Genomic DNA, 27929 nt, shown 5'->3' with positions numbered 1-27929 from the left:
GGAAAGAGTACTCATTAACTTTCTCTTTAAATAAGTGGTTTGTCTTTCCTCGGTCTCTTCCTAAAAAAGAAATTTTTTTTTTTATTTTTTTAACCAAGATGTTTCTTGTGGCTTGACCATGAGTTTTCAATGCAAGTTTGCTAGTTTTAGGTATTTAAAGCAATTAACAGTTGTTTTGCAAGGGCCAGCTGTTAGTAATTCTAATGCTTGTTTCTGCTTATTGGGGGCAGCTGGAAAGACACAAACCAGAACAGCAAGAAAAAGCAAGATTACCAGTATAACCATTATTAGCCTAGAATTACATTTTCCAGCCACCTCTTTGGCTTGAAAGATCTTTTACCAACTGCTAATACTAATAACGAGTATTTTACAAACCCAGATCAAAAAAAAAACCCAAAACAACAACTTAGCGATGCAGGACCAAAGATTTGGCTGTTTTGCAATCTTGTCTGTGTAAGAGATCAGCAGTGTGTGTTCCCACTGCTTCTGTCCTCCTTGCCTGCTCCTTATGTTTGCTCTTCTTGCATCAGGAGAGTCTCAGGGATCCACTTCCTCTGGTGGCCTGCCAAAGCTCAAATTAGTAAGCTGCAGGAAGCTGTCAGAGATGCAGTTGTATGGCCTGGCCTCCACTTCGCTCACAGGACTGCTTCTCGCACGGAGTACAGTATCTGCAGGGGACAAAGAACAGTTTTATAGATGCAATTCACACAACTCAGAGCCTGCCTCAAAAATATTTATGAAGAAGCAACTCGGCGCTAAAGTGACAAGTGGTATTTGTGCTCCTTCAATTCAATAATTACATGAATAAATGACAAGAAAGCCTCTGTTATTTTCAAAATCATCTCCCCTGCTTATGTGCTGCAGAAATACTGGGCAATGTGTGATCACGAGCAGGTGTCCCTTCCAGCCCCTATTGTTCTGTGACTCTGTATGGACCCATGGAGAAGGGACAAGGATTCTCTCAGACTCACAGATAACAAGGAATAACAAGGACAAGGAATCTCTAATAGATAGGTCAGATCAGTCACAGAACGGACTCTGAACTCATTTTCTCTGCATATCTTTGCACAGCACTGGACCCAGGTATACACAACTGGGCTAATCCATGATTTATTTTCAGCCACGTATAGCAACAAGAGGCTACAGCACTGCGCTGCCTTCGAAGGAGTCTTTATGCTGTAGCATAGTGCTCTGGCTTTTAATCCTCTGCATGGATAGGGGTGCACTTACCAAATGACTGATTGCTTTGGGCTGAAGAAGGTTGAGAGGCTGTCCCAAGATTTGAGGTCCAAAGTATCTCCCCCAACTGCTTCCCTCTAAAGCCAGCTCTTCTTGCAAGACCCATTTCTGGGGGCAGTTACGGTCAATAAATCTGTTGGTTTGTTTTAACAGCAGGGTGGATACTTCCCTTAGAGATTATATTTCAATCCTTTATCTTATTAAGGGAAGATGTGTTTTGTCCATTAATCCAATTAGCCTAGTGGATTAATAAGATTGGGCTTGCTCTGTTTCAGGAAGCACACAAATAGCAGTCAGGCATAATTAAACATAAACTTGTAAGTAACTTTGGTAACCAGTGTGCTACTTCCCTGCATATTCTATTTATTATTTTTACAAGCAATGCTCTCAAATTACGTGACGTGAATTCTCGATTAGAATGTCTCAATTCATGACCAGAAAGCAAAAGGCTGCCCTGAAAACGTTTACTTTCATATGTTTATAAAATTCTCTTTGTGCTAAATATAGGCAGGTAGGTTCCAGCCCAGAATAATGTTTTCAGTACTTGAGAGGAATCTGTTTGTTCAGTTATAAAGGCACAAAAAATATTTGTCATTATTCTGACATCTGTCTTGGCAAAGCACACTTTTCTAATCAGAGCTATTCACTTGCAAATTCAGCTGCGGGTTTGGATGCTTGAACGCTAAACAGCTCTCTCCTTTAGATATAGGCAGCCTCTTGGCATATTTTCTTGTTTGAGGACATATGGTCCTTAACTTTAAACAATGCTCTTATGTTACTGATACAAAAAACAGGGAAGGGGGGCGGGGGGAGAAAAGAAAGAGAAACTAAGAGGAACAAACTTCTCTGCTAAGAACAGCTCAAATTACTGCAGTAGCATTGTTCTCATAATAACTTCTGCTTGGCAAAATACAGCATGTGGATTTCTGATAGAGTGGAGCAGGTGGGAGGAAAGAAGGAAAAAAAAAAAGTAAAAAAAAAGTTTACTCAGGCAGCCTCACAGACTCCAGGAGTTCATAAAAATCCAGAGCAGAGAGAGTCAGCCATCGAGCTTTGCCCAGGGCTTGTGAGCAGCCCGCACAGAACTACATTTCCCATCGCTCCCAGTGGGGGACGACCGGCTCAGCCCCGGTAAGACAGCTGCCCCGCCGTTTGCGGTGGGAACCGTGCGTCCATCCGAGGTCAAGGTGGGACTCTCATCGACGATCCCCACTGCTGGAGGCCACACTCCTTCTGCACGGAGCGCAGTGAGTGGGGAAAAGGCGTGGGGGACGAGAGGCCGAGATCCCCCTCTGGCCGGCTGCGCAGCGTAGCCGAGAGCCGCAGGCGAGGCAGGGAAGTTTGGGCTGGCCTCCCGACATCAAGTCTGTACTGAGTTTTCAGTGATCCTCACCAAAATCTGGTCTCTTCCAACTTGAGATATGGTTCTATGATTGCGGTTCCTAGGAAAGAAGGGGTTAAATGCCTGCATACATCGCATTTCGACCTGCCAGGTACAAGTTCTTCCTCCTGTCCCCCCACCGGTCACATCCCGCTGCTCATTCCAGAGCAAAGTGCAGAGCCGTTTGTAAACTCCTCGGTTCAGAGAATTTTCACACGCCAGACTATATGAGACGCGGGGGTGGAGAAGCGACGGCCGCGTCATTGTCGCACCACAAAATTGTTTCCGACAGGGTCTCTGCGACAGTCGCCGTCCTCACACGTGTCCGCCCAACCGAGCCTGTCGGCAGCGTACTGAGTTCCCGCTGCCGGGGCTGCAGTGCAGAGCAGGGACGCCGAGGCTCTCCCCAGCAGCTTGGCTTCCCCCGTCTCCCTGGGGATCATCCCAGTGAGGACCACCCTCAGCTGAGACGGTGGGAAAGAGGGATCCGGGGCAGAGATGTCAGGAGCCACAGGGCTACCGAAACTGCCTCCCCATACAGATAGAAGCCTCTGCTCAGGCACCACTCAGGCTCAGGAGCCATCGCTGACCTTTCCCGAAAGGAAGGACTCACAGCTTCTTCTTTGGCACTGCTTATCTGTAAATCACAGCAAACGCAACTTCCTCCTTTAAAGGGCTTCGAGTTCTGTGGTTAAAAAGTGAAATATTCAAAACAGTCGTTTAAGGATTATGAATCTCAGTTCATTTTTGTTTCAGATGAATGCTAGAGAGATGGTGGTGTTTCTGGCTATTTTCTGACATCCTGAAGCTGAGTTCAAACTGCAGTCTGTGACTGCCTGAGCTGAAAACGTGGTAGGATCCTTTGGCACAAAAAAACATTCATAGCTGGAGGTGATCCAATTCAGCTGCAACTGCTGTCTCTGGTCTAACTCGGGGAATTCTCCTCCGCAGCTGATATTTTGTCTTTCGTTCTCTTCTGGCATCGGTGCCTTTCCCACAGATCGGCTGTGTGCTGCAATAGGATGTTCCGTTGGATTGTGGCCATTACAACTGTGTAGGAAACAAAACAAGAGAGCAGCCACCTTCACTGCTCTTTTCCCCAGGGATACCCGAGTTCAGGGCAGGAACATTTAATCCAGTGTTATAGCAATTTCTCTAAGACCTGTGCACACTCACAGATGGAAACAAACTGAGATATCTTTAAATAGGCTTTGAAATTGCCTGACGCTGGGTTTGATGTGTGACTAAGACCAAAGTGATCATTTTAGAAAGCAGACGCCAGCACGCTGCAGACTCTGCAAGAGGGAGATTTCTGGTAGCAGTGGGTTATTGCACCTTTTCAATCAAGATTAATTTTGCAGGGCCACTGCATTATATTCTGTGCTTCTCTTTTTAGGCAGAGACAGCTGCCCGTAGGTGTTGGTTATGGCTGTGATTTATCAAGCAGTGTATAGAAGAGCTTCCTCTATCGTCTGCAGGTTACACTCTACCTATGTTAGAAAAATGAGGTAAGTTCTCATCCGATTCTCGTGTACAGTGAGAAGAACAGAGTTTGGCACTCCTGTGCCCACTGTCACCAACAGCCCTACCTAAATCCAACCTGGGGTTTAATCTTTAAACAGCTCAGCAATAATATAGCAATGCTATGTGAGCTCTGTCAATGATAACAGTCAAAACCTCTCCAGTCCCTTCACTGCTGATAAGGACTGGTTCTCTCAGGCTGAAGCTCTGTCAATGAATGCCTACGCTGGCTGTCCTAGCTAAAGATCTCTTAAAATACAAGGCAGGCTTGAAGTGATGCTACTCACCTCGTTTTAAATACTACTACAAACAGTCTGAAAGAAGCACATCCCGACACCCTTTTTCCAGTGACTGCTTTTGCTAATTCAGGCCACGGCCAGCTGAGTCTTTAGACTTCAGCTTGGTCTTTGCCCCTCACGTCAGTGTGACAGGCAGAACGTACCCTGCAGAAATGCATGTAGCCTGATGGGAAGCGTATTCAATATTGGAAGCACTCAGCAGGCTTGCCCAGCAGGACTTGGAGCCATTCAGACTGTGGGGATAAAAGGGAAGATCAAGGTTTCCTGCAGACAAGTGATTGTGTCTATAAAGCAGATCTCTTGGATGGAGAGACTGGGTTACTGATCTTCTCGGATGTCCGAGACTTCAGGCTACTTGCGTGGTAGTAAGAATTGCATTATTTCCTGCCACACGGCACCTTCGCTAGAGGCTACGGCCCACCAAAGAGTAGACTCAGCCATCAAAAACATCAAACATATGTAAAATCTGTACTGTCCATTCAGCTCCCTGGCTCTGTGCAAAATAAACACATCCAAATAAGCGTGACACAGGTACTCTCAACATGACCTGGAGTTCATCTTCCCAATTCTTTTCTCACTGCAGATACTTAAATGAGCTGAAGGAAGACGACAGCCTTTGTAGACAAGCCCAGACCTCAGGAACTTTCTACCTCTTTCACAACCTCTCTCCCTTCCTGCAGAAAGCTGGGAAGAAGTATTTGGTACCAGAGCTCGGTGCAGCAGGTAAGCAGGTGTCCGGAAAGAAATACCTCCTGGATCACACAGCTGAAATGATACAGAGTCATTTGCAATAAGCAACCCCTTACATGGGGTTTGAAAATCTATCAAGCTGTGCAGGAACATTCTGCTATATGCAGCACGCTATTTGTTAACAACCAAAGACTACATCGAGTTAAAACTTTGGCATGCCCACACAAGCTCATGCTCTTCACACACACGCGATATCAGCACATACCTGATCTGTTTTGACATAATCCATTTTAAACATTTGGGACCATTGCCTTTGGAAGAGAAAGGGCTGGCAGGAAAACAAGCAAGGTCTAACTGACAAAGGTGATTTGGCATAAGGCAGGAAAAGTTTTCCTTGAGACAAAGGTGTTGGCTGGTGTAGGACAGAAACAGAACAGACAGCTGCTCCCCAAGCATTACAACATTGGCGTCTTTACCTTGACATGGTCAAAACTTCCAACAGCTAGGAGGAAAGCCAGACTTTTGGTCTCCATCTGGGTGGGTCCACTTGTCTGGTCCCCGCTCTCACATGAGCACCCCACCTTGTGCCGAGATTGTGTGTGCCTTGAAGATCTGGAGAGCATGACAGTTGTATGAATTTGCTTTCATCACAGCTTTTTCTTCCCCTTTCCCCTGCTGTTTAGAGATGAAAAGGATCCTGGAGAAATTCAAAGAGACTGAACAGTGGATAGAGAAGTCGGTGCTGATCGGTTGTTCGGACGAGCACATACCACACTTTGCCCTGGATTTAGGTTGGGATAACTCCTCTCCCATCCGTGTCAGCGTCACGTTTGAGGCACTGAGATGAAGATGCTGCCGAGGCAGCATCCCTAGTCCTTGCTGGGTGAACATTTACTGCCAGAGAAGACTCAGTTGAGTCTCTGTAGGAGCTGTTGTGAGTGTGGCGGGTCAGAGCCGTGGAATTGCGCTGCTGTTCCTGTGCATGTGTTAGTAAAGGTGGGCTGTTGGCAGGTCACTTAACATTTGGGAATGTTACCACTGATGTGATGTCACTTCCATGGGAACTTCCAGAAATTGTATACCGGAACAATGAAGGGTGTAAAGCTGAGATAATAACTGCATTTTATGAGATCAAAGATTTTTGTTGTTGTCATTTGTTTTGTTTTGTTTTTTTTTTTTTTAAACAGGGGCCTTGGAGAAATCAGTCATTGAGTCTGAACTCAAGGGATCGTTTACTGACTTACGAAAGGCTCTCTTCGTAGTGGATGGGAAAGATTCTCCTTTGCTGGCTTCGGTATTGTAAAGGATTTTTTACTTTAAGAAGTTGCGATTTCTAACATCAACACTTCTCCTTGTCTCCTGTATTGTTTTATGATTTAATACATATTGTGGAAGTACCTACTGTCCACTTTCAGTGACCTAGGTACAAACACACTGTAAATTACAGCCGTTTTCCCACATTTGTGATCCCAAAAGCAAGCTGCAATGGAAACCGAAACAGACAAGTGGCTTAAAAATGACCGCAGTAATTAGCCATTTAAAATCAACCTGCTGTATGTCCAGCATGAAACACACTGATCTTATCAGCAGTCACAGCAATCCCAGTTTGTCCTCAGCTTAACAACTATCAGGCACTAGTTTTCTGTAATCTTCTAGGCAAACTGAATTTAATGAACAAATGTAAAGATCTTCTCTCAGAGCTGCTCTTTTAAAACTACTCACTTATAAGCTGTTACTCTACAGTAAACTCTATGTTTGGAAGCCCTGAGAAAAGACCCGTGTGTGCAAATCAGCTGTCCTGAGCCATAAGTAGAAATAGCTCATGTTTCTTTTCCTGTTCTATAATGTTTGTGGTGCTTGGGCTACTTTTCAAGAAGGTATTCAAGGTTGGAGACTCCTTAGAATAGTGCACTTCCCATTACTACTCCCATTATATCCTAATAAAGAACAGCTCTTCCCCACCTCCCACAAACAATCTCAGATTTGGATGTTAAAGCAAGAAGCATGAAACATCGATTGCAGAATCTGCCGTTTTTCAAAGCAGTGCCCATACTTCGTTTATCTTTCTGAGGCTTCCAAACATAATCAGAGTTTATCCACACGACTGCTTGCTGGGGAGAAGACAGCAAAATATTATTCAGGGAGACTGCTCTGAATCATCTCTTTGCCCCAGCTATAAATAAGATTTGTGTTTCTCTCTTGGCATTCGCAGGCTCAGTCCCTTCTCCGGTGGCACGATTCCCACCAGTACTGTAGCAAAACTGGGCAGCCCACTCACAAAAATGTAGCTGGCAGCAAGCGTGTCTGCCATGCCAGCGGAATAACTTACTATCCACAGGTGAGCACCTGAACAGCAATGGTAAGCAACACAGGGGCTCTGTGGTGACAAGCCAACGCTGTTGGGTCGCATGGAAGGGCACCTGTAAAAGGCAGCAGGAGTGCTTTGCATGTAGCTGTGTGCTTTTTCTTTAGTGTTCATCCAGTGACCCTCAACCGGCTAGGAAAAACAACAATTTGCACATACTTGTTTGGTCTGAACTCCTTGCTTTGCTTCTTGACGCATTTGCTAGATGTCTCCAGTGGTTATCACCCTGGTGTCTGATGGGAGCCGGTGCCTCCTCGCACGACAGCCCTCATTTCCCCAGGGGATGTACACCGCTCTGTCAGGCTTCTGTGACATGGGTAAGGCGGTCTCTGATCCAGCGTGGTGGCCTTGGATGTGCAGGGCGTGGGGGCAAAACGATGGGACATCAAGCAAACACCTGTTGACAGAGGAGGATGGAAACATCAGAGATAGCAGGGGAAAAACATCCTAGATCTAAACAGATCGGTGTTGCCATTCAGACAGAATTCAGAGTAGCTGCATGTATCTAAAGAGAACGGGAATCATGGGTGTCTATCAGTCGCTCTAGTCCCTGATGGTAAATACAAGTACAAGACTCCCCAGGTTAGAACCCCGGATACTTTTTTAGTCCATTTTGTGTCTAGTGCAGTCTGGCTTAGAAGAGAAACTACAGACCTCTTGTTACAGAAGGGAAAATGGCTTAAAAAGGGAAATGATGAAGAGAGGCAGCATTGTTCTGTCCACCAACTGTACATAGACAAAGCCAAAAATGTCTCTGATACCTCTGGTTAAGGGAGGTAAGCATTGTTGATGAATTTAACTGAGCATCCTGCTGACAGGTGTTTCCAGGTCAGCACAGTCAGAGCTCCTGCGTGTGTGTGCATAAGCGGTCAGGGCTGGAACACCTCAGAAATGAGTGTGTCTACATTTATTTTGCCACGGTTTGCTGCCCCAAGGCCAGGCTGTCCTTACCTAACTTTGGTTGCTTCTAGGTGAAAATGTGGAGGAGACAGTCCGGCGAGAGGTGGCCGAAGAGGTGGGCCTGGAGGTGGAGTCACTCCGGTACTCAGCTTCTCAGCATTGGCCCTTTCCCAGCAGCTGCTTAATGATAGCTTGTCACGCGTTGGTGAGAGCACAGCAGGCTGAGGTGAGCAGACTCCGGTTCCCCCGAGGCATTGCGCTGCCTGTCTTATGTAGCAAAGTCATCAGGTCCTCTCTAAATGCAGTTTTCCATCGGCCTTAGCCAGCTCTCTAGAGCCCCCTTACCCTCTAGAGCCCTTTCCCATGGGATTTGCCCAAGCAATTCTTTGAAACGATCAAATTTAGCCCTCCTGAAGTTTAGGGTTTCAACTCTACTTGTCATTTTGTCTATTCTACACTTAATCCTGAACTCTATCTTCTCATGATCGCTGCAGCCCAGTCTGCCCCCAACCTTTACATCCTCCACCAGTCCCTCTTTGTTTGTGAGTATCAGGTCCAGTAAAGCACCTCTCCTTGTAGGTTCCTCCACCACCTGAGTCAGTTTTCCATCGGCCTTCTCTACAAGTGAAGAACAAACTTCAAAGTAATCATATTTTCTGCTGCAACGTGCCAGATTTTGCGCAGGTCACTGTATATATACAAGCCCAGAGCCCAACACCCCTATATTTTTTCCTCTGAGCTTTCCAGAGGAGGTACTCTGTAGTATTAATACCATATTTGCCATAGAACATGCAGATCCTGCCATGTTAATTACTGTGCTCAGCCATGGCCAGTGCCATGATGGAATAGGGCTACCTGATTTGTGGCTTCCCTAAGGAAACCAAGACAACAAAGCACTGGCGCATAGTAATGTCCTTTCCTGTATTGGCATCAGCACATAATTCAGGCATGGATAAAGCACTCTGGGCATTCTAGCGTAGGATCTTTGTGGGTGTGAGAACAAGCAAGGTACCACTGGCCACATTTAAATCTGATTTAAGGAATTGGTACTCTCTGAATTCTTTCCAGATCAGTATGAACAGCCTGGAACTCGAGGAAGCCCGTTGGTTTGGCCTAGAGGAAATTATGGATGGTCTCAAGAGAGACCACAGATCTTCAAAGCAAGACGATGGTAGTTTTTTACCCTGGTTCCCTCCCAAACAGGCCATTGCTCACCAGCTGATTTGTGAGTGGGTTAAGCAGCAGACTTCCCAGCCGGCTTAGACATGAATTCGTCAAGTCTGCGATTCTACCAGAACTGTGAAAGCTGGATACAAAAGCTTCCAAAGTTATTGAAGGCAAAGGCTGTGGCACAGTGAGGATAGCACCAGACTGATGGCAGTCTTAGATACATAGACCTACAAAGCCATTTCTAAACTGGTCATCCTCAGACATCACCTGTGAGGTCCCACGACTTGCAGTAAATGTACAATAAAATTCTTAGTTCCAAAGCATCGAACTTATTGTGACCAGCTGCTGCTATTGCTCAACAAACAACAGAACAGCGAGCCCCTGGCACCTATGTCCCATTTTCCTCCATTTTATCCATCATGGATGGATATCAAACACACACTTTTTCCAGGAAAAAATAAAGGACCTTTCAGTGTTCACATTTCTGTGGATCTGGAAGAACTATCAAAAAACCACAAGAAAAGCCACTGCCTGTATGCTCTCCTCTTCATCTGTTTCCCTTCCCATTCAATCTTCCAGTTTCATATAAAACATCTTTTTTTTTTTTTTTTTTTTTTTGCAAATGTTAAATGGGCTCCTACTTCACTGGTGTATCTGAGCAACTAAAAATATCTCTAAAGGCACCATTTTCTCCAGCAGTGAGACAGTGTTACTTCCACCCCAAGGAAGAGAGAACAGAGCTATCTGCTGGTAGAAAGTGGAAGAGCAAAACCTACATATAAGCATATTAGAAGAACCCAGATGATGAAACGGTGAGAAGAGCCGCTGCAAGAAAGGACTGCACTTGCGACAGAGAAAAATCCTGAAAGGCACAACACCTCTTACCCTGTGCCGACAGTCTGTGGCCTGCCTGGACAGCTAGTCTTGTTTTACTGATGAAACGGTATCGCTTCTCTGGAGGGAGAGCGACAAAGTCTGGTCAAGGAAAGCTTAGTAAAAGAGACAGATGGAAGGATGTTTGATCTGCTGCTTGATTCAGGCTGACAGTCCTTTCTCCCTGCTTGGTCAGAGTTCAAATGCCGAGATTGCAAAGCCATCAGTACCGATACTTGAAGGGGGAACAGGAACGTATCACTGACTGTCACTGTTGGGATTCACTGTAGGTGAAAGACCTTTTCAGCAGTGGTAAAAGTCTGGAGTCGTGACACCTGAGCAGTAAGTAAAAAAAGGCCGCTTTCTCACACCATTGAGACATGCTTTGTTTCCTCAGAGTTAACTTTACTTTAGAAGGTTGGGAGGAGATTCTTTCAGGCCATGGTGGCGTGTGCAAACACCTTTCACACCCTCACTCACTCTCAGTCAATAAAACCCACGTGTCAGAGCATGTCTTTCATGTTGGTGAACTCAATCTGTCAGTCATCCTGGAAGAATGTACTCTGGTACGGCCAAGGGCATCGCTTCCTCCCCTCCAGCCCAACCAGACACACCACAGGAGCCCACACACCACTGAACTTAACTGCAACACTCCTGCGTCCGATTTCCTTTGAAACACGTCTCGCTGCCTCTCTTCGTAGGTGTTCCTCCTGCTTTCTCTCCCATCACACCATTTTAATTCCCCAGCATTCACCTCTTCCTCTCTCATCTCTGGAATCTGCCGTTTTCATTTTCAGCCTCCTTCCTTTCTCCCCCTTCTCTGCAGTAGAAGATATTGAAGAGTTAGATAGCCGCCAGCAAGATACTCCTCTTTCCTACTTCTCCTCAATGCCTTCCCAACTCATCCTCATGTAGTTCAGTAATGTGCCCCGAGTTTGCTTCCAGCGCACAACATCCAGCTTGATGTACTTAGTATTTTTTAATATCCACATATCATCTCTTCTCCCAGTAGCAGAAAAAGGACCAAGAAGTAAAAGCAGAAAAAAGTAGTACATATGAGTGAAAGGAGGAACAGCTGTATGACTTCTGCAGTAATCTGAGCTTCATGTGTTTTGTTTTTGTACTTTTACAGTACACATTCGCAGCGTATGTCTTTGTCAAACCAGCTGCAGTGTGTGATCAGATTCAACATCAGAGAAAATTCACCTGTGTTTGGGAAACACTGGGTTACTCTGCTTATCAAATTATGTTTTTTAATGTCAACACGCAGGCTATCAGTGAGCTGTAATTGAAAGAGAGCAAGTACCGACTGACCCCGGCTCCTTCTGAACTGTCCCTTCTACGTTGCTTATAGAGACCTGTCTTGGCAGGGTGTTCCTTTGGGGTGAGGTGGGAACCACAGCAGAAGGCAGGCTGGTCACAGGAGCTGTGATCATTACTGCTGCCCCCTAACTTGATGCTGGTGGGCCAGACACTGCCCAGGCTGAAGCTGCTCGATATCCAGAGTCTTCAGGACAACTCTTAAGAGTTGCAGTCTGTCTAAGACTCTGACTATACCAGACTTTTTCATATTTCATCGGTTACTGCCTGTTTTCTACAAGAAGAAAGAGGAAAAGCAAAGCTGTTTTCTCATTTGTTTGCTTCTGTGACTCACCTTTTAAAACACAGCTTTAAACGGCCCTTTTAATTATCAATAAGAAAAATTGTACTGAAATACTTTGGTTTTGTAGAGGAAAAACAACTACATGGCAATATTCTCATTACATCTTTTGAAGAGCCTTAAATTTTAAACTGTTTTATAAAATCCTTAATCCATACCCTTTTGACTTAGGTATGAAACAGTAATGGTGACCTCTGTTCCTGATGTTAAGAAAGCAGGAGTAATTACAGGCAGTTATAGGGAATACACATCTATGAACAGGACAGAAAAACAAGGTGAGAGAGACATTGTTCTTACTTGCATTTGCCTCAGAAATCTGGCTGAAGCCTGAATAATACTGCAGTCAAGACAGAACATGCTCTATAAAGGCAGATGACCTGGAAAGAGAAACAGGCAATTCCTGACAGATGCTTCTTTAACAAAACACAGCAGGGATTTCCCCGGTAAAAGATATCAGGCGGGCAAAAGGGACGTAGCAACATATTTCTCTCCAAAACACATCCGTTAAATGAATCCTCTTTGGGGACACTTGGCTTGTATACAATCACTTGTATGATCTCCACTGCTTTCAGAGACTGCAAGGGCTTGGGACTTACAGCAAGTTAGGCTAAAAAGCAGTCAGGCTGTAGCATTACAACCAGTTGCTTACAAGTGTTGCCAGCCCGCAGGATACACAGGCAGCTATAAAATACTAACATTCCTCTGATTAATTTGAAATAGCTTTTTGGAGAGCAATGCGGGCAGGTTCAGAGCAGCATTCCACCTACCTACCAAAAGCAGCAGGGCATAAAAGTTATGTTTATCTCCAACAGGTGCCAGCAGAGGATTAAAGTAACCAAACCACATGACACAACTTGTCCATCTCTGACTGAGGGAGCTTAGAAAAAACTTAGCTGGAAATAGTGTGGATTGAGAATTCACTTACCACATGCTCTCCCATCACCTTGGGCTGCTCTGCCGCTGCATGGAAAGGTGACATTTTCCTACCCAGAGAGGTACTCATCCATTGTGAATGGCAGAAAGCCTTGACTTCAGCATTACAGGTCAAGGAGGAAGCTCTTACATCAAGACGTTACCTCACCTTAACATATGGTCTGAGACACAGTGGACGCATGTTGAATGTGATGTTTAGCCTGAGAGGACATGAGCACTTAATGGAATGCCCTGACAACATGACCATGTCAAAGTAATTTTTTAGGTAATCAGTTTTCAAGTAACCATGAGCAATTCAACTCTGGCAGCTGCAAGGGACAGGTTGTCAGAACAACTTGTAATTACACAAATACAATTCCCTTGCTTCAGTCTGAACTGCTGCTGACGAATTCAGCAGCCCCAGACTTCAGCTCCTATTTAAAACTTGTTCACTTTTCAATTTAGCAACAGATGGCAAGCAGCTGTGTAAGGGGAAAAAAAAATACTGCCAGACGTCATTCGTGCAACAATGCATACACCTGGGAACGACTGAGCACCACCAAACCTAATTCTGTTAAAAAAAAAAGCCAAGTTGCCAGTCTGGAAATGGTGTGACTTGCATTTTCTTTAAGAGCCATCAGTGGTATTTTGTAGACAATCAGGTGTACTCACTCAGTGACCTCCAGAATCAACATTACATGGAGAAAGTGAAGCTGGCATCAGCTGTCACAAACATGAGAAAGATCACAGGAGCGGAAACACAAAGTCTCCCTGGCTCCCAGTATTGGCACAGGAACAGAAAACGCTGATACAACGTCCTTCTCCACTGGTCCCTGTGCTCAACTGTACGTAGCATCTTTTTATATCATTCTCCACAAAACTTCACACCTAAAGAACACAGCTACAGAAAGAAATGGCAAAAGTTAGGAAGTAAGGCAAGGAAGAGATTTTTCAATAAGATTTGAAGTGATGGGGGGGGGGGAGTGATACACAGCACGGTCGTTCTAACGGCAGAAAATGCAAAGAAGGCCTTATTTCTGTTAGTGGAAATATAGCAAAGGGACCCAGAAGATTTCCTAGTATATTAATAGAAGCAGAAAAAGAAGGAAGATGAGGTTTGTGATAGGGACAGAAGCAAATTCACACATCACTTTTATTAATAAAAGTCTAAGAATCTCAAAAAGATCTGTTAAGGAATGGGAAGCTGAAAATTCATAAATGGTAAGGCGGACACTACAGTCAGGGCGCTAAATAAGTGTGTGTTGGACAAGAGCAGCTATACAGCTTTACCTATGAAGCACTGTTGACTGATTTGTAGAACAGGAACAGAGCAAAAGCAAATAGATACTGCACAAAATTCAGTAACTGTGATCTGTCTGAACACCAAAAACCTGGGAAGTTTTTATAAGTGGAAGAAAATATGTCTACAGTCACATGGGGTACACAGTAATGGTCTGAGGAAATGCAATAGTTAAATATGGCTGCTGTCAGTATGCAGTGTGGAGAATTCCCAGATTAAACTCTGTTCCAACACTATAACTATATGGCCTCATAACTGCAGGTAAGGTTAACAACCCGGGGGAACTAAAAAAACAAAAAACAAAAAACAAACGATCTGGTCTGAACTGATTTAGATTAACATCACTGCAGTCACTGGATATCATTACTCCTTTTTTCCATCAAATTATAAAGCCTTTACTGGAAATACCTCATTTTCTGCCGCCTACCTGCAAGTGGTCGTCACCTACGTATTTTTTTCTGAATAACCTGACCTTTACCTTCATGTTAGCTTTGATCTTCACTTCCCATCCTTGCAGGCTTGCAAAATTGTGAATATCCATCTGGGAGTGCTGACCTGCTTAAGTACAGGCTCTATTCCAAACAGCAATACACACTTTACACAGGAGTAACACACAACGTGATATTCTTCTGCCTCCGTTAATTACGTCACTTCTTAACTACAGTTTCACACCAGAAACCTGTAAGTTGTTCAGGATGCCCTTTTCCATGACACTGCACTCCACAAGACCGTTTTCTTGCCTGGAAGCATAGCCAGCCAGCACTATGTACTCCTACGTCTGCCTGTTGTTTCTGTCCTGTTTCAACGGGATAAGTTGTTACTGTAAGAATTCAAACACAAGATAAACTGAATCATGACCACAACAGCAATCTCAGTTATTTGCCCTGAAAGCACAGTTTTGCTATTGAATTAATTATCCACTATTGGCACCTGGAATCTGTAATAGGAGACCTTCTCCATCCTCATGAGGTGGTAATCAGGTTCCTGAGCTGGTGGCCAAAGAACACACTTGATACACATCAACTAAAGTAATGTTTTAGGCTTCACACCCCTGACTTTCAATATTCTTGAGCAATTAACTTTTTTCAATAGCTCTGTATTCTGCTGTTTAAGCTGAAAACCCCAACTGCCCTCCATGGTGATATTTTCCTAAGGGAATAAACAAAGTTGGAAAAAGAAATAAATTTCCATTGTAGACCTGCCAGAACAGATGCTCCTGTGTTCCATTCCAAAGACGTAAACGGAAAGAGGGCAGGCAGCTGTTGCAGCATCTCAAGGGATCCTGAGGTGGTACAAAGGGCCTGCCCTGACTCCCGCTGCTATTAAAAACAAAATCCAGTTTCTCATATGGGTTAGATAAGTAGCGACAGCAGGAGCTGCGCAAACATTCATAAAAAAGTGCTTTTCCACCACTGCAACTAGCACGTGCCCTGGAGGTAACTGTTACTCCTATACTGCAGTGTTAGAAAGGAAAGGCAGGAGGCAAGTGTCGGGCAGGGAGGTGATCTTTCACGGCAACAGAGGCGGCTGACATCCACTTACACGGCAAGGATGCCGAAAACAGTTTATTTGCAGGAGATCAATGCAAGCACAGGGACCGCACTTGAACACAGTGAGCCAAAAATACCGCTCCTCCTGAGCCACACCTCCTCCCCGCTGACCAGACAGGAGTTAAGACTCATGCTGAAGACAGGCCTGTGGGCTGCTGACTTCCAAGGTGAACTACGCACCTTCCATTAACACAGAGCAAATAAAGACCCTCGTTCTTAGGCTCCTTGCTATTCCATAAAGCCACTCGGCGGAAAGAGGGATAACAGCCAAGCTGCCCAGGTGGTTGGAAGAGTTTTAACAAGTTAAAGGTCTCTGCTGTCCCCCGGGATTAGTTTTGATCTCATATATGGAAGGTGAAAGATCCACTGTTTGTTTTCTTGCTTGAAACACACCTGTCAACAACTGCGGCATTCAGAACTGGGGCTAAAGGGGTCAAGCCACAAACAAGAAAACTGCATTTCTGGGAAGGGTCAGAAGTTCTAGGATGAACAAGGCTGCATAAAAGGCAGATGCTCAAGCGAGCAAAGTAAATAAATTGTGTTGGAATGCAGTTCTAGTTAAACTAATTTAGAATATAATGGAAACTTTGATAGCAATTTGTTGAAAGGGAACCACACTGCACTTGTCTTCCCTAATTAATTCCATCAGGCTTCCTTCACTAAAAATACTCTCTTTCAAAATTAAAAGCAGAAACGCCTCATATGTTACTTCAAAGCAGTGGAAGAGGCAGCATGGAAATGCTTATTCTTCGATGGCAAATTCTCTTGTGAGCAATGCAGGAGTCTCGAAGGTCTCCACTGTGAAGCTGCTAAACACATATGTAAATAGTTGGAATAAGTACTGCCCCACAGAAATAACAGTCCAGTTGATGGAAAAGTAAGATTATACAAGAAGCAACATCAGCTGAAGCGCTTCCAAAAGAGCAGCTTTGTTCTGAACATTAGCTTAGAAGTTTTCTACATCAGAGGAGTTCTTTGATCCATTTTGACCTTTTGTATAGTACAGGCCACAAGAGAGTTTATACGTGATCATGTTCTTGAAATTGAGCTATTTTTTAAAGTATCTAAACTTGATCTAACTACTCATCAGTGGAGAATTTTATGTACCTTCAGTATTAATTACCTTCCCTGTTAAAACGTTAACACTTTCAAGTACATCCGTTTTCTACCACTAACTGCTGGTTATCCTTGTCTGCCAGATTCAAGAACTTCTGCTACCCCCAGTTTTTCCAGTGTAGATTTGTCTAACGCAATCCCATTCCACCTCACCTCTCTGCAATCCAAACTCCTGGAACTTCAGCGGTATCTTTGTATTTCCTCATTCTTGTTGTCCATCTCTGATCCCTGTCCAACCTGCTAGCACTCTCCTTAAACTGTTGACAAAGTAACTTATACAACATCAGTGGAGGACAAACGTGGAGGTAGCATAGCCATCATACCCTTCATCCACATTCATTCCATGCATTCACGTACAGAACCTCCAGTATTTATGATATTGTGCTGGAACATTTTACAAGATATTTGTCATTTGCAAAAACAAACAAAAACTTGGAAAAAAAAGCCCACCATGAGCATGGATCAGCAGGGAAGTCAGCAAGCAAGCACTGGTTGTACATTGCCAAGGTCTCATCAATTTCAGCGAAACTAAGCCAATGTGTGACTTTCAAAGAATTTTCTGTGCATTGGTAAAACTCAGCTGGCACAGGCAGTCAGATGCCAAAACTCATCATCCAAGAAGTGTCCAAGTCCTACACGGAAACAACTTCTGCTACATTCTGCTTTGTCACTTTAAATAATGCCAACACTTAAAATGCAAAAAAATTAAAACAAAGACTAGAACCAAATGGACTTCAAACCTTAAGACTAATAATAACATCAATAATAATAATAATAATAATTATTATTCAATCCTTTAAAGGTAATTAGGTATGTGTTCAGGATCAATCAGGCTTTTCTGTCATTGAATATTATTTTTCCAAATACGTTTAAAAAAAGAACCCCAAACACAAAAAAACAAAAATTCAACCAATGAGCTTCTCTTCTACCAGTTAAGACACTTGATTAATTGTTGTGTGGAATTAAAAAATGAAAAAAAGACTTGTAGAAGCCTATTCAAATCTAGCAGGGCTGTGTTCTTCTGCCTGTAAATCAAGAATTTCAACATATTTTATTTCAAATTTATCTTGTTAAAACTAAGTCTTCATATCTAGAATAGATTTTTCATTCCATGTGAAAGCAACATGCTGAATGCCTTCCAACTACATTTTCACCGTAAAACAAAACTAAACTGTTCAGACTGGGCTCATATACAGCTACTGCTGGCATGATACCAACATTCAGCAATAATGGAATTCAAAAAATGCCCAATTATGAAAATGCTTTAACTCCAAGAACTTCCGATACTGCACTGAGGAAGTTATGCATACCTTCAAAGAAAAAAAAAAAAATCTCTGTTGATCAGGTTGTATTTCTGGTTTTATTTAAATAAATTCAAAAAATACTTATAGCCAATATTTACATATTCCATCCAATTACTCTTCAAATCCTCCTGGTTAATAAAGAACAGATTCTTACAGTAATTATCATAAGTTCTTACAATGAAGCATTGTTCTTGTGGAAAAGCGATTAAGCGTCTGCTGAACATTTAACCAGCGTTCCCAAATCCACAAGAGAACACTGTTCCTGTAATATGGAATTCCTCCATCTCCCCCTGAAGGCAGCAGCATTTTCAGAACATGAACTGCTTTCCAGATATTGAAATCACCTAGTAATGGGTAAAATGACAGTTTAGAAATACGGCAAATTGGATCGTTGATTTGAAAAACTGAAGACAGGTTTTATTATAAAAGTTTCATTCAAGACACAACATCACTTTTCAATTTTCTGAAAATATGTTAGCACTGGAAAAATCCGATTTCTATCCAAGACAGTATCCAAAAAGATGGCTTTTGCAGGTAAATTCACTTTGCATCTTTAAAGTCACACATAACTAATGCATAAACTGCTTTAAATTCAAACCTTTTGTCTCTTCTTCCAAATTCTGCTAAGTTTTTCTGTGCTTCATTTCTTCCATCAGCCGTGTCTTCTAAATTAAGACAGTCTTTTATTCTCTCGCTCCCTTGTTAGAGCCAATATGATCTGCATTTTCAGGTAAATGCACTCCCATGCTCTGTAAAATGTTAGAGGTTGGTCCTGCCAGTCCAGATTGAGCACTGTAGGATTCAAGCAGGTTAGCGACTAGGTTCATATCCACATCAACTGGTGTCAACTCAGTATCTTCAGCTCCAGAGTCAGGTCCAGCGTTTTGAGACGCAGTTGCATTAACAGAACTTGCCTATAGTAAGTATAAAGAGAAAGTTTTATCAAATTGTATAAGCAGGTTTAAAAAAAAATAAAGAAAAAGACAAACCACAAGAGAACAGAAACAAGGAAACAGTTCTGCAGCCAACAAAATTTAGTACGTTCCACGCTGTCTTGACAGACAGGGATTTAGTCACCAAATGCTCATGCCAGTTAAAAATCATCACTTTCCATTATACATATTAGGTTCCAAGAGAAGGACAGGGAGGGTTACTGAGTCCTGGCTCAGCTTCCCATGCGAGTAATCTACTACAGGAATTCAAGAAGTCAAGCTGCAGCTGCTTGCCTTACTACTCAAACAGGGAAATGAAACTAAGTCTAGGAGTGATGTGCAAATTAAAGCTTAGTTAAGTTGGTTTGGGGTTTTTCACCCCCCAAAAAACATATTGTGGTGCAAGTGCAGCACATTTTGCTTGCACATGGGATTAATTTTTTTTTTTTTTTTAATAATTAGATAGCACATGATGAGAAGATGGAAGTTTTTGATCACATTACTCAGAGTGACCAATTTTGGTGTATTTCCTCTTTCCTACTAAAGCTCTCAAAACTATTATGCTACAAACTTGAACTCAGAGCATACTTACCCCTTTCTTTTGGGTGGTGAAACTTTTACCAACGTTGGTATGTGCCAGTTCACGGTCCATCTCCTTCATGTACGACTTGAGACTGCCTATAAGTTCATTAGGTGATACCTTCTGGTCTTGCCTTTGATTTTCAGCATCGAAGTCTTCATCATCCTCATCTGAGAAGTCAAACTCCTCCTCTTCATCCAGATCATCAGAATCCAGCTCTTCTGAGTCTGCCCCTGTGTATTATTTTATGTCAGTACAGATAGCGCAAACAAATTGGCACAGTGCCCATGGGTGATCAGAAAACCCAGGGAAGCCAAATAACCATGGGATATTCTGACAAAAGAAACAAAGAAGCAATCTCACCTAAAATTCTGTCCAATGCTTTTGTAAAAGAATCTACATCAAAGGTAACATGGGATTCATCAGATGACCTGAAATACAAAAAATATTTTTAAATAAATAAAGCTTTTATTCTTACATAACCCTGACACAGGCATCAACCATATGGCATAGTGACTTCTCTCAAGCCTAGATGAAAGTTGGGACATTTTGAACTGGTAATCCCGGAAAATGCTTAAAAGCCTGAGGCCTGTATGAATTAGAAATGAGACAGCAAGTGGAAGAACTCCTGGCATGAAGGAGAAAAAAACAACACCTTTAACTGTTTGTCATGGTCAAACAAAAATGGTACTGAAGGGAACCAAAATAAGCATGCCTGAATCCTTCTAGAATGAAGTGGTAGTGTTATACCTTACACATGGATTTAAACCTGAGATCTACCTAGAAAAAACACTCTAAAGGTTTCCTTCTGGTCCCTCGTAAGGCTCAGTGGTTTGTCTTTTTTCGTCATTTGTTTTTTTGTTTTGTTTCGTTTTGTTTTGTTTTTTAAATAACTGAAAAAAACCTACATTATAACATGGACATTGACGCCAACACTAATTAAAATGGACCAAACAGTTAAAAGCATAAATTGAGTAGACCCTTCTACACTTGATACAGCTTACACAGCATTACTTTCTCAATATTAAAGCTATGAAAAAGAACCTGGACAGTATGCCACTACCTAACTCCGCGGTTTTTAAAATTAAAGGTCTGTCGACACACCATTTACACACACTTTCTTAACTCCAACAACAATTAATCTAGTGGCATTTGGCTGTTGTCTAAATAGTTAGGGATCTTTAGTTAGCACTTTTCTTCCACTATGAGGGATCAGCAGTAATTCTCTTTTCCTGCTCCTAGGTGTATGGTATGTGCTTCAGTAGTGCAAAACCAGGCCCAGCATATTAGAAAAATTAATCTACAGGAAACCTAAATACAGCTGTACCACAAAAATCAACAGTCTTCATTTACAGAGACAGATTCCGTCAAGTTTCGTTTTTATTTCTGCACAGCTTCATCAGAAGCATCGTAGCAGTCTGAACAGCCCTTCATGGTAGAAAAATTTCAGCACAAATGAACTTGAAATGTACATTTAAATGGCAGTGTCTTCAACTGAAAAGAGTTAAAAAAAAATTTAAAAACCACAAAACCAGACTAAGTAAGGGTGCTGGAAAAATAGCACAACTTCCAGCATTTTTACCTGCAATGGTGTCAGAGTGGTCACCAAGCTGGTTTAAAAGCAACTACATATTCCTTACTAACATAGGTTTTTTTTCAGGCCTCTGCTAAGTAGAACACTTTCCAACTTTGATTCTCTGCTTTATAGAATCAACCAAAGGTCTCCAGTAGAATGAAAACACGTTCCACACCAGACCTCGCACTTAAAAATACTATTACCATGGCATTTCTGCTCCTTCATGCGTTGAGACTTTGGATACAAAAGCCTTCATGCTTTCAGCAACTGCTTCCAAGTCATATTTCTGCTCTTCCTCATTTGAGGAAGGAGGGGACTCGTTTCTTGCCTCTTTCAGCATCTGGTCTAGATCATCTGGTGTAATCTCCAGCCAACTGTCATCTGAAAGAATATAGGACATATTTGTTATTCTGCACAAGTCTGTTAACCCACAAGGCCCCATCCAGACAGCTGAGAGCACTTTGTAGCTTATTTTTGCACTATTAAGTTTTCATGCTGATACTGGATAACACAGGGTATAAGGCAGTGAAAGGCTGAGAAGAAAGCTCAGATTTTGGTTTACCACTTTAATACTCTGCTTTATACACAGCTTCAGACTAGCAGATATTGTTCTCATCACAGATAATCCTTTTGCCACTAAATGAAGGATGAAAAGGCTTACACTATAAAGGGAGAGCCAATCCAACCTTCGACTGTGATCATTAACACTGAAATGTTGCATCTGTGTGCTACTGCATCATCCAGGAATACAGATGTGACCTGTACTGCACACTGGCAACAACTACAGTTCTGACAAATGAGTGAAAAAAACCTATTATATAAAGTTTACGCTCATCTTATATGGGGCATCAGAGTAGGCCAGATAGTAATTAACTTTGTATTGTCAGTATTGGAATTGGTTTATTATTATAAAATGTTTACATACTTTCTGTCTGGCAGACAGTTGACACAAAGTACTTGATCTGGAGTAAGTGTGCATGGTGTTACTGATCTAGTGGTATCAACCCAGAACTTGCCAATTCGCAGCCCCAAGCTTTGTGGCTTATACAAATTAACTGGTTGCCTCAATCTTAAATGACGGCCTGTGAATAACACCTCTAGCAGTCGCAGGATAGGAGACAAACTAAGTATATACAGACACTGGTACAGTACTGTGAGCATTCACCCTCTCCCCCCACAAATAAACATTTGTGACAGGATGAGGCCATCTCTCCATCCTGCTCACCATCCTCTGGAGGAAGACAAGCTGCTTCTCTCTCGAATTCCTTCAAATCAATGGTTGTTGTCTGTAGCAATGTCAAGATTTCGTCACCTGGGCTCACTTCAACAGAGCTAGAAGAAAAAAAGTCAATTTACTGAAATAGATTTTTACTAGCATTACAATGCCAATGGCATCTCACACTCTACATGCAGGTTTTCACTCAAATTCCTCATTATTCCCTCTGTGCAAATACATAAAAAAAGATAAGTGTATTTTGGGGAAGTACCAGAATAGTACACAGATAGTATTAGCCAAAACAAGACACAGTCAATTACTGTAGTTCCTTGCTGACGACTCCAAAGCCCATTTCTCATATTTCCTTTGTTCTTTATATTTATTTTGCCTTGGTAAACATTAGGATTGCCAGATCCCAAACAGCACAGACTGGAACTTCAAGCAACTAACAGTGAAGATATTATGAACTGGCTAACCCTCAGATATTTTTGTAATGATTTATTTTTTGGATTTGATCTTTTGGAGAAATCTACAGCCAGCTGCCTGTCATGAGTAAAGGAGACAGATCACTCCATATTTATTATTCACTGGGATTGCTTTTCAATGAAACTTTTAAACAATTTCTATAGCCAACCAACAAAATGATGCTTTTCAGTCACCTCTTAACCCACTTGGAATCGCTTAGCATTTTACAAATCCAAGATAAATAGTTACTCAAGCAGTAACTTCTACTAGTGGAGAGTATTCCAGAGAAATTGATACCCATATGTCCTAGCCATGGCACCTATGTTAAGTGTACAAAGGAGAAAAGGGTCGACAATTTTGTAACAAGTGTTAAAAAAGCTTAGTTAAAGTACTTGTAGGTACTGTATATGATTACTCCCAAATTTCAAGTAGCTCTTACCTTTCTGGTTTGGTAACAGATTGCTGGAAATAATCTTCTGCCATATGCAACAGTTCCAAGTACTTAGCAGATCCTTCCATTTCTCCCTATTCAATGCAAGTCACAAATACGAAACTAAACAATTCTCCCTCTGCTTCCTTTTCACAGTCAGGCTTCATAACAATGACTATTTGTTACACAGAAATTTAGTGCTGAGAAAATCAAAACAAGTAATACTGACTTGCAGTATATATTTGGAAGAGAATACAGGGAATGGGCATAAGGTGCTCTCACAGACAGGTATGAATTAAAGATCTATGCTGCAGTAACATATGGTGTACACTAAAAACAATCAAAGACAATACTATGATTCCCACAACACGTTGGATTTACCATGCCTGGGTTATGATTGCACAGGAATTGTGAATAAATCTCTTGGTGTTTGGGAATTATCCAACGAAGGGGCATTGCAGCACTGTAGAAATATTCCCCTTTTCTCATATTAACCTAAGCATTGCGATAGAGTTGTCCAATTTTATAACCTTCAAATAAGTAGTCAATTTACATCTAATTTATAAACTTCAAGTAAGTGGCCAAAGGCATCTTAAAAAAAAAAACAAAACAACCAACAAACAAACAACCAAAAACCAAAACACACAAACCCCACACAAACAAAACATACACTTCCATGGGTGTTACATATAGATCTTTAAGGATATTTAATTCTAGAGGCATGTAAGTGAAATGTAAAACAGCTACACTGACACACAACCATATTGTGGCTTCCTTTATTCAAGTGTGTTTCCCCTTTCTTTAGATGAATGAATTTATGCCCAAATCCTGCTTTTTCCTTTTTAATTTCCAAAAGAAATGAATTAATTTCAAAGGAGAGCAAACTACACATACCTCCTTTAAAGACATTCATTCATTTTTCTATAGACAGAAGCATTAGATTTCTTGCCCTGCTGTAACTACTTATACAAGTTCAAGACCTAAAACATGTTTTTCTCGGAATGTTTAAAAGACACCGCACACTACTTCACCTTGAAATAACTTTTTTCCTTCAGGCTGCTGAGGAATCTCTCCCACAGGGGACCACTTAGCACATTTCTCTTGGAATCAGGAGATACTTTGCTGCACTTGGAGCACAAAATTTCAAAGCCATGAGCCTGTATAAGAGATGCAACAAAAGGTTCTCAAGTGCACCTTTAAACGACCACATAAAAGAACTCACTATCATCGAGCTCCTGATGTTGCCATTTGAGAAGTAGGTGCCAAACCCAATTATGTGTCAAGTAGCAATATCTTGTTTCGGAAGTTGGAATCTGTCTTTCTACAGCAATAATGGATCATTTTGACTTTGCAAAGTTTGTCCACACAGGCAAGTCACTGCAAAGCAACCTAGAAGATAGATCTATAGTGCACAAGCTACTCCTTATATAAGCATGAAGACTTTACCTGTATTTAAAATCTATGCTGAACTGTAAACTTGCTTGGCCTGCACACGTCATAGAATCACAGAATCGTTATGGCTGGAAAAGAGCTTTAAGATCATCAAGTCCAACCATTACCTAACTCTACCAGGCCCACTTCTAAAATTCTAAAACATTTTGTGGATGCAAACCAGCTGTACTGAGGCCCAAGTTTCCAGAGAGGAAATTTCAGAAGAGAAAACTCAGATTCTGCATTCCTACTTGCAGCAAGGTCCCAGGGCATACTGGGCCCAGCATACTTTCTGCCCTTCAAACAGCCAAATCCTCCCCGCCCACATCTCAGATGCTGTCTACGATCAAGGTAACTGCGATGTCTAGGCAGTTTTAAGTTCTGGATTGCTTAGTGCAGCAAAGATGCCTCATAACAAGCTCCGCATGCCTGGTGCCAAATTGGATGTGCAGGACAGGGTCATGCACTCTGGCGCCTGAGGCACGGCAACTGTAGTTTTGATGTACACTTAAGCAGAGCTCTAAGCTGAAATGCAAATTTAGTCCACAGAAACATCTCCATGCACAAAGGCCATAAACAGCAACTTAGAACACCATAGGATGTGCTACTTCAGACAGAGGCTAAAATACATCTCACCTATCCTGAGATGGAAACTATTTTCCATATTGCTTAAAGGAAAACTAACTGGCTTTGATACCAGTTCAGCTATGGTAACACAAACGCGTAAATCCTGGCTGGTGTAGTTTCTAGGGGTGGAAGTACAAGAGCGCTCTATTCTGTAAAAGAAAACTCCCACGATACTGTACTTCCAGAAAAATGGCAACTGTGAATTTGCTCAATTTTTTCTGTACAAGCAGACAACTTACAAGCAAAGCGTAATTTCTCTGACTATCCAACTAAACAGCCTAAGTACAAAACGTATAAAAAATAATTACCAGTTTCATGCCTAGTTCGTAGGCTTTATACTGAGGGTGAGATGGGAGGGGCAGTGTGTATCCACTGCGTCTGTCTGGAACAAACTTCTGCTGCACCAGTTGCGCGTATAAACACTTTGTGAAAGTAACCTGAAAAAGACAGAGGAAAAGAAACACACTCACTGCAGTGTGACTGTGTTGTGTATGGGCACCAACTTTCCACCAGTCTCATCTGAATTTTGTTTTAAAGCACCCATATTACAAACAATACCCGAGATTGTATTCAAATTCCAACTTAGATACACTTGCATAAGATATGTTGCTTTTCAGATATTACAAAGTATATTCCAAGTTGACATCTGTAAATAAACAGGAACTTCATTCAGTTTACATACATTAAAAAAATCCTTAGTATTCAGACCAACAAGGTATATTTTGAAAAATGTGAGGCTCTTCTCAATTAATGGAATTAAAGCTGAGGCTTCAAAAACAGTCTAGAAGTCTAAAATTTTGCTCCAAAGCTTATTTTCAGGAGTTTAGGGGTACAACTCTGTAACGCAAGGGTATCAGATACAACACTGCTTGGACAACGCTCATGAAACACTCCATAAAATAGCTTTCACAGAGCTGTGTAAGCAGAGCTGAGAAAGTGAAAAGCCTGGGAATGAACAGCTAGGGGTAATTAGGAGCAACTCCTTATTTTGGCTGGCAGTGCTGTCAAACTGCTCTGATTATAGAACTACATCAATTTATTTGGCAAGCATTTCAGCAGAGGAACTATAAGCAGTAACCTCTGATTACAGAAACACTTATCTCATCATTAGCCATATGAAAGTCTAGCCACATCAATCTGAAAGCTGAAAAGCTATTAATGTTATGAACTGGAAATTCATGTCTCGCATCAAAAGAAAAAATAAATCAGAAAACATGCTATTTTAAAAGTTAAATCCACATATATTTATAATCACTTGACCATAGAACCTCCGTCAGTTACAAAACCTAACTAGGTGACAAGTTGCATCAGAAGGATCACTTACTACAGTCATCACACGCTGGTCTGGAGGGAAAGTTTGAAAAGAGCGACATGCTCGTAAATCTACAGGATCTCGCAGGTAAAAGGCCTGGACCGCTGCCGCCACCAACGAAGGGCGTTGCCTCAGCACTGCCACAATGCCTGCAGGAAGGTAGCAGTGGGCTCGGTGAAACGAGGCCTGAATTTTCTCAGGATACCTGTATCACGCAACAGCAACATAGTGTATTAAGTGTCTTGCAAGCCCAAACCACTTCTTTTTATTATTCCCATTTTCATGTTGATGTTAATCTACATTATGGGCCAAGTGCCAGAATATTATTCTAAACTAAAGTTAAAACTCAGCTAACCTAACACCTGGAATGTCTGTTTATATATATATATACATAAATATATGTAGCTAATAAAAATTTAATCCCCACATTGGTAAAATGAATCACTGTGAACTTCACTAACATGTCCAGCTATACAGTATCCTTCACTGCACCGAGCGTAGAAGTCACCTGGCTTCCGCTGTCAAATCCAAAAAACAATGTACAGTGCTGAACACACCGGTGACAAGCTGATGCTCTGAAAAGCATGCTGGTTCTACAGTTTACTTTGCAATCCTCTTCCTCCCTCCCCACCCCTCGCAAATGGCTCCTAAAAGTTCACAGAACTTTCAGATTTTTCAGTACAAGAAGAAGGTGAAGGAAGAATAACTTTTGTCATCGTCAGGTGTGGCATCATAGCAGTGAACCACTGTGAGAGCCCCCAGATAACACAGGATATTGGTCCCCCTCTTTAGGAGAATGCCACAGAAAAGCCTCTGGCTGGTGGTTTCTGAAAAGGAAGCAATTTTATCACGTCTAACAGGAAAATTATTGAATACAAGAAAGTACCCCAGACAGCTGAGAATCAAAACTTACTCTTGCAGAAGACCAAAATAAAACAGCCACATACCCACTGATACGTTTATACACTGCTGTTCTAATGGGTTCCGCAGCCAGAAACTCCTCCGAACGGCTGGATAACAGCGTTAACGCGTGCGAGATTGTTGGACTGGCAGCAGATGGGGCACATTTCTGCTCGTCAG

At 42.2% G+C, this 27929-nt stretch overlaps 2 protein-coding genes across 2 annotated transcripts in view; one reads left to right on the top strand and one right to left on the bottom strand.

Moving 5' to 3' along the window:
* Window positions 1-4045: 4045 nt before the first annotated feature.
* On the top strand, window positions 4046-9658 carry NUDT13 (nudix (nucleoside diphosphate linked moiety X)-type motif 13). Its single transcript, XM_009885636.1, has 8 exons — window positions 4046-4128; window positions 5024-5163; window positions 5814-5921; window positions 6318-6424; window positions 7343-7468; window positions 7701-7812; window positions 8467-8621; window positions 9464-9658. The coding sequence occupies exons 1-8, from the start codon at window positions 4046-4048 to the stop codon at window positions 9656-9658; spliced, it is 1026 nt and encodes a 341-aa protein (XP_009883938.1).
* A 9305-nt stretch (window positions 9659-18963) lies between these two features.
* Window positions 18964-27929, bottom strand: part of ECD (ecdysoneless homolog (Drosophila)) — a gene marked incomplete at its 5' end in the record, with an annotated part of 11117 nt that continues 2151 nt past the window's right edge. Inside the window, 10 exons of the mRNA XM_009885646.1 lie at window positions 18964-19194; window positions 19805-20025; window positions 20156-20223; window positions 21572-21749; window positions 22594-22700; window positions 23489-23574; window positions 24511-24636; window positions 25846-25974; window positions 26862-27054; window positions 27797-27929. The exon at window positions 27797-27929 is cut by the window's right edge and continues 11 nt beyond it. Of these exons, the coding sequence (XP_009883948.1) occupies window positions 18964-19194; window positions 19805-20025; window positions 20156-20223; window positions 21572-21749; window positions 22594-22700; window positions 23489-23574; window positions 24511-24636; window positions 25846-25974; window positions 26862-27054; window positions 27797-27929 (1472 nt within the window). The remainder of the gene's footprint in view (window positions 19195-19804; window positions 20026-20155; window positions 20224-21571; window positions 21750-22593; window positions 22701-23488; window positions 23575-24510; window positions 24637-25845; window positions 25975-26861; window positions 27055-27796) is intronic.

Source organism: Charadrius vociferus, unplaced genomic scaffold (assembly GCF_000708025.1).
Source record: "Charadrius vociferus isolate BGI_N301 unplaced genomic scaffold, ASM70802v2 scaffold335, whole genome shotgun sequence".
NCBI classification, from domain to species: domain Eukaryota; kingdom Metazoa; phylum Chordata; class Aves; order Charadriiformes; family Charadriidae; genus Charadrius; species Charadrius vociferus.
The sequence above is the reverse complement of the archived record's forward strand: the minus strand, read 5'-3'. Positions and strand labels throughout refer to the sequence as shown.

What these genes read in the sequence shown, in the direction of transcription:
- NUDT13 (XM_009885636.1), top strand. Translation starts at nt 4,046, where the DNA reads ATGGCTGTGATTTATCAAGCAGTGTATAGAAGAGCTTCCTCTATCGTC. An exon ending in ACACTTTGCCCTGGATTTAG is followed by an intron (nt 5,922 to 6,317) that starts GTTGGGATAACT and finishes TTTTTTAAACAG; the next exon opens with GGGCCTTGGAGAAATCAGTC. An exon ending in GAATAACTTACTATCCACAG is followed by an intron (nt 7,469 to 7,700) that starts GTGAGCACCTGA and finishes CGCATTTGCTAG; the next exon opens with ATGTCTCCAGTGGTTATCAC.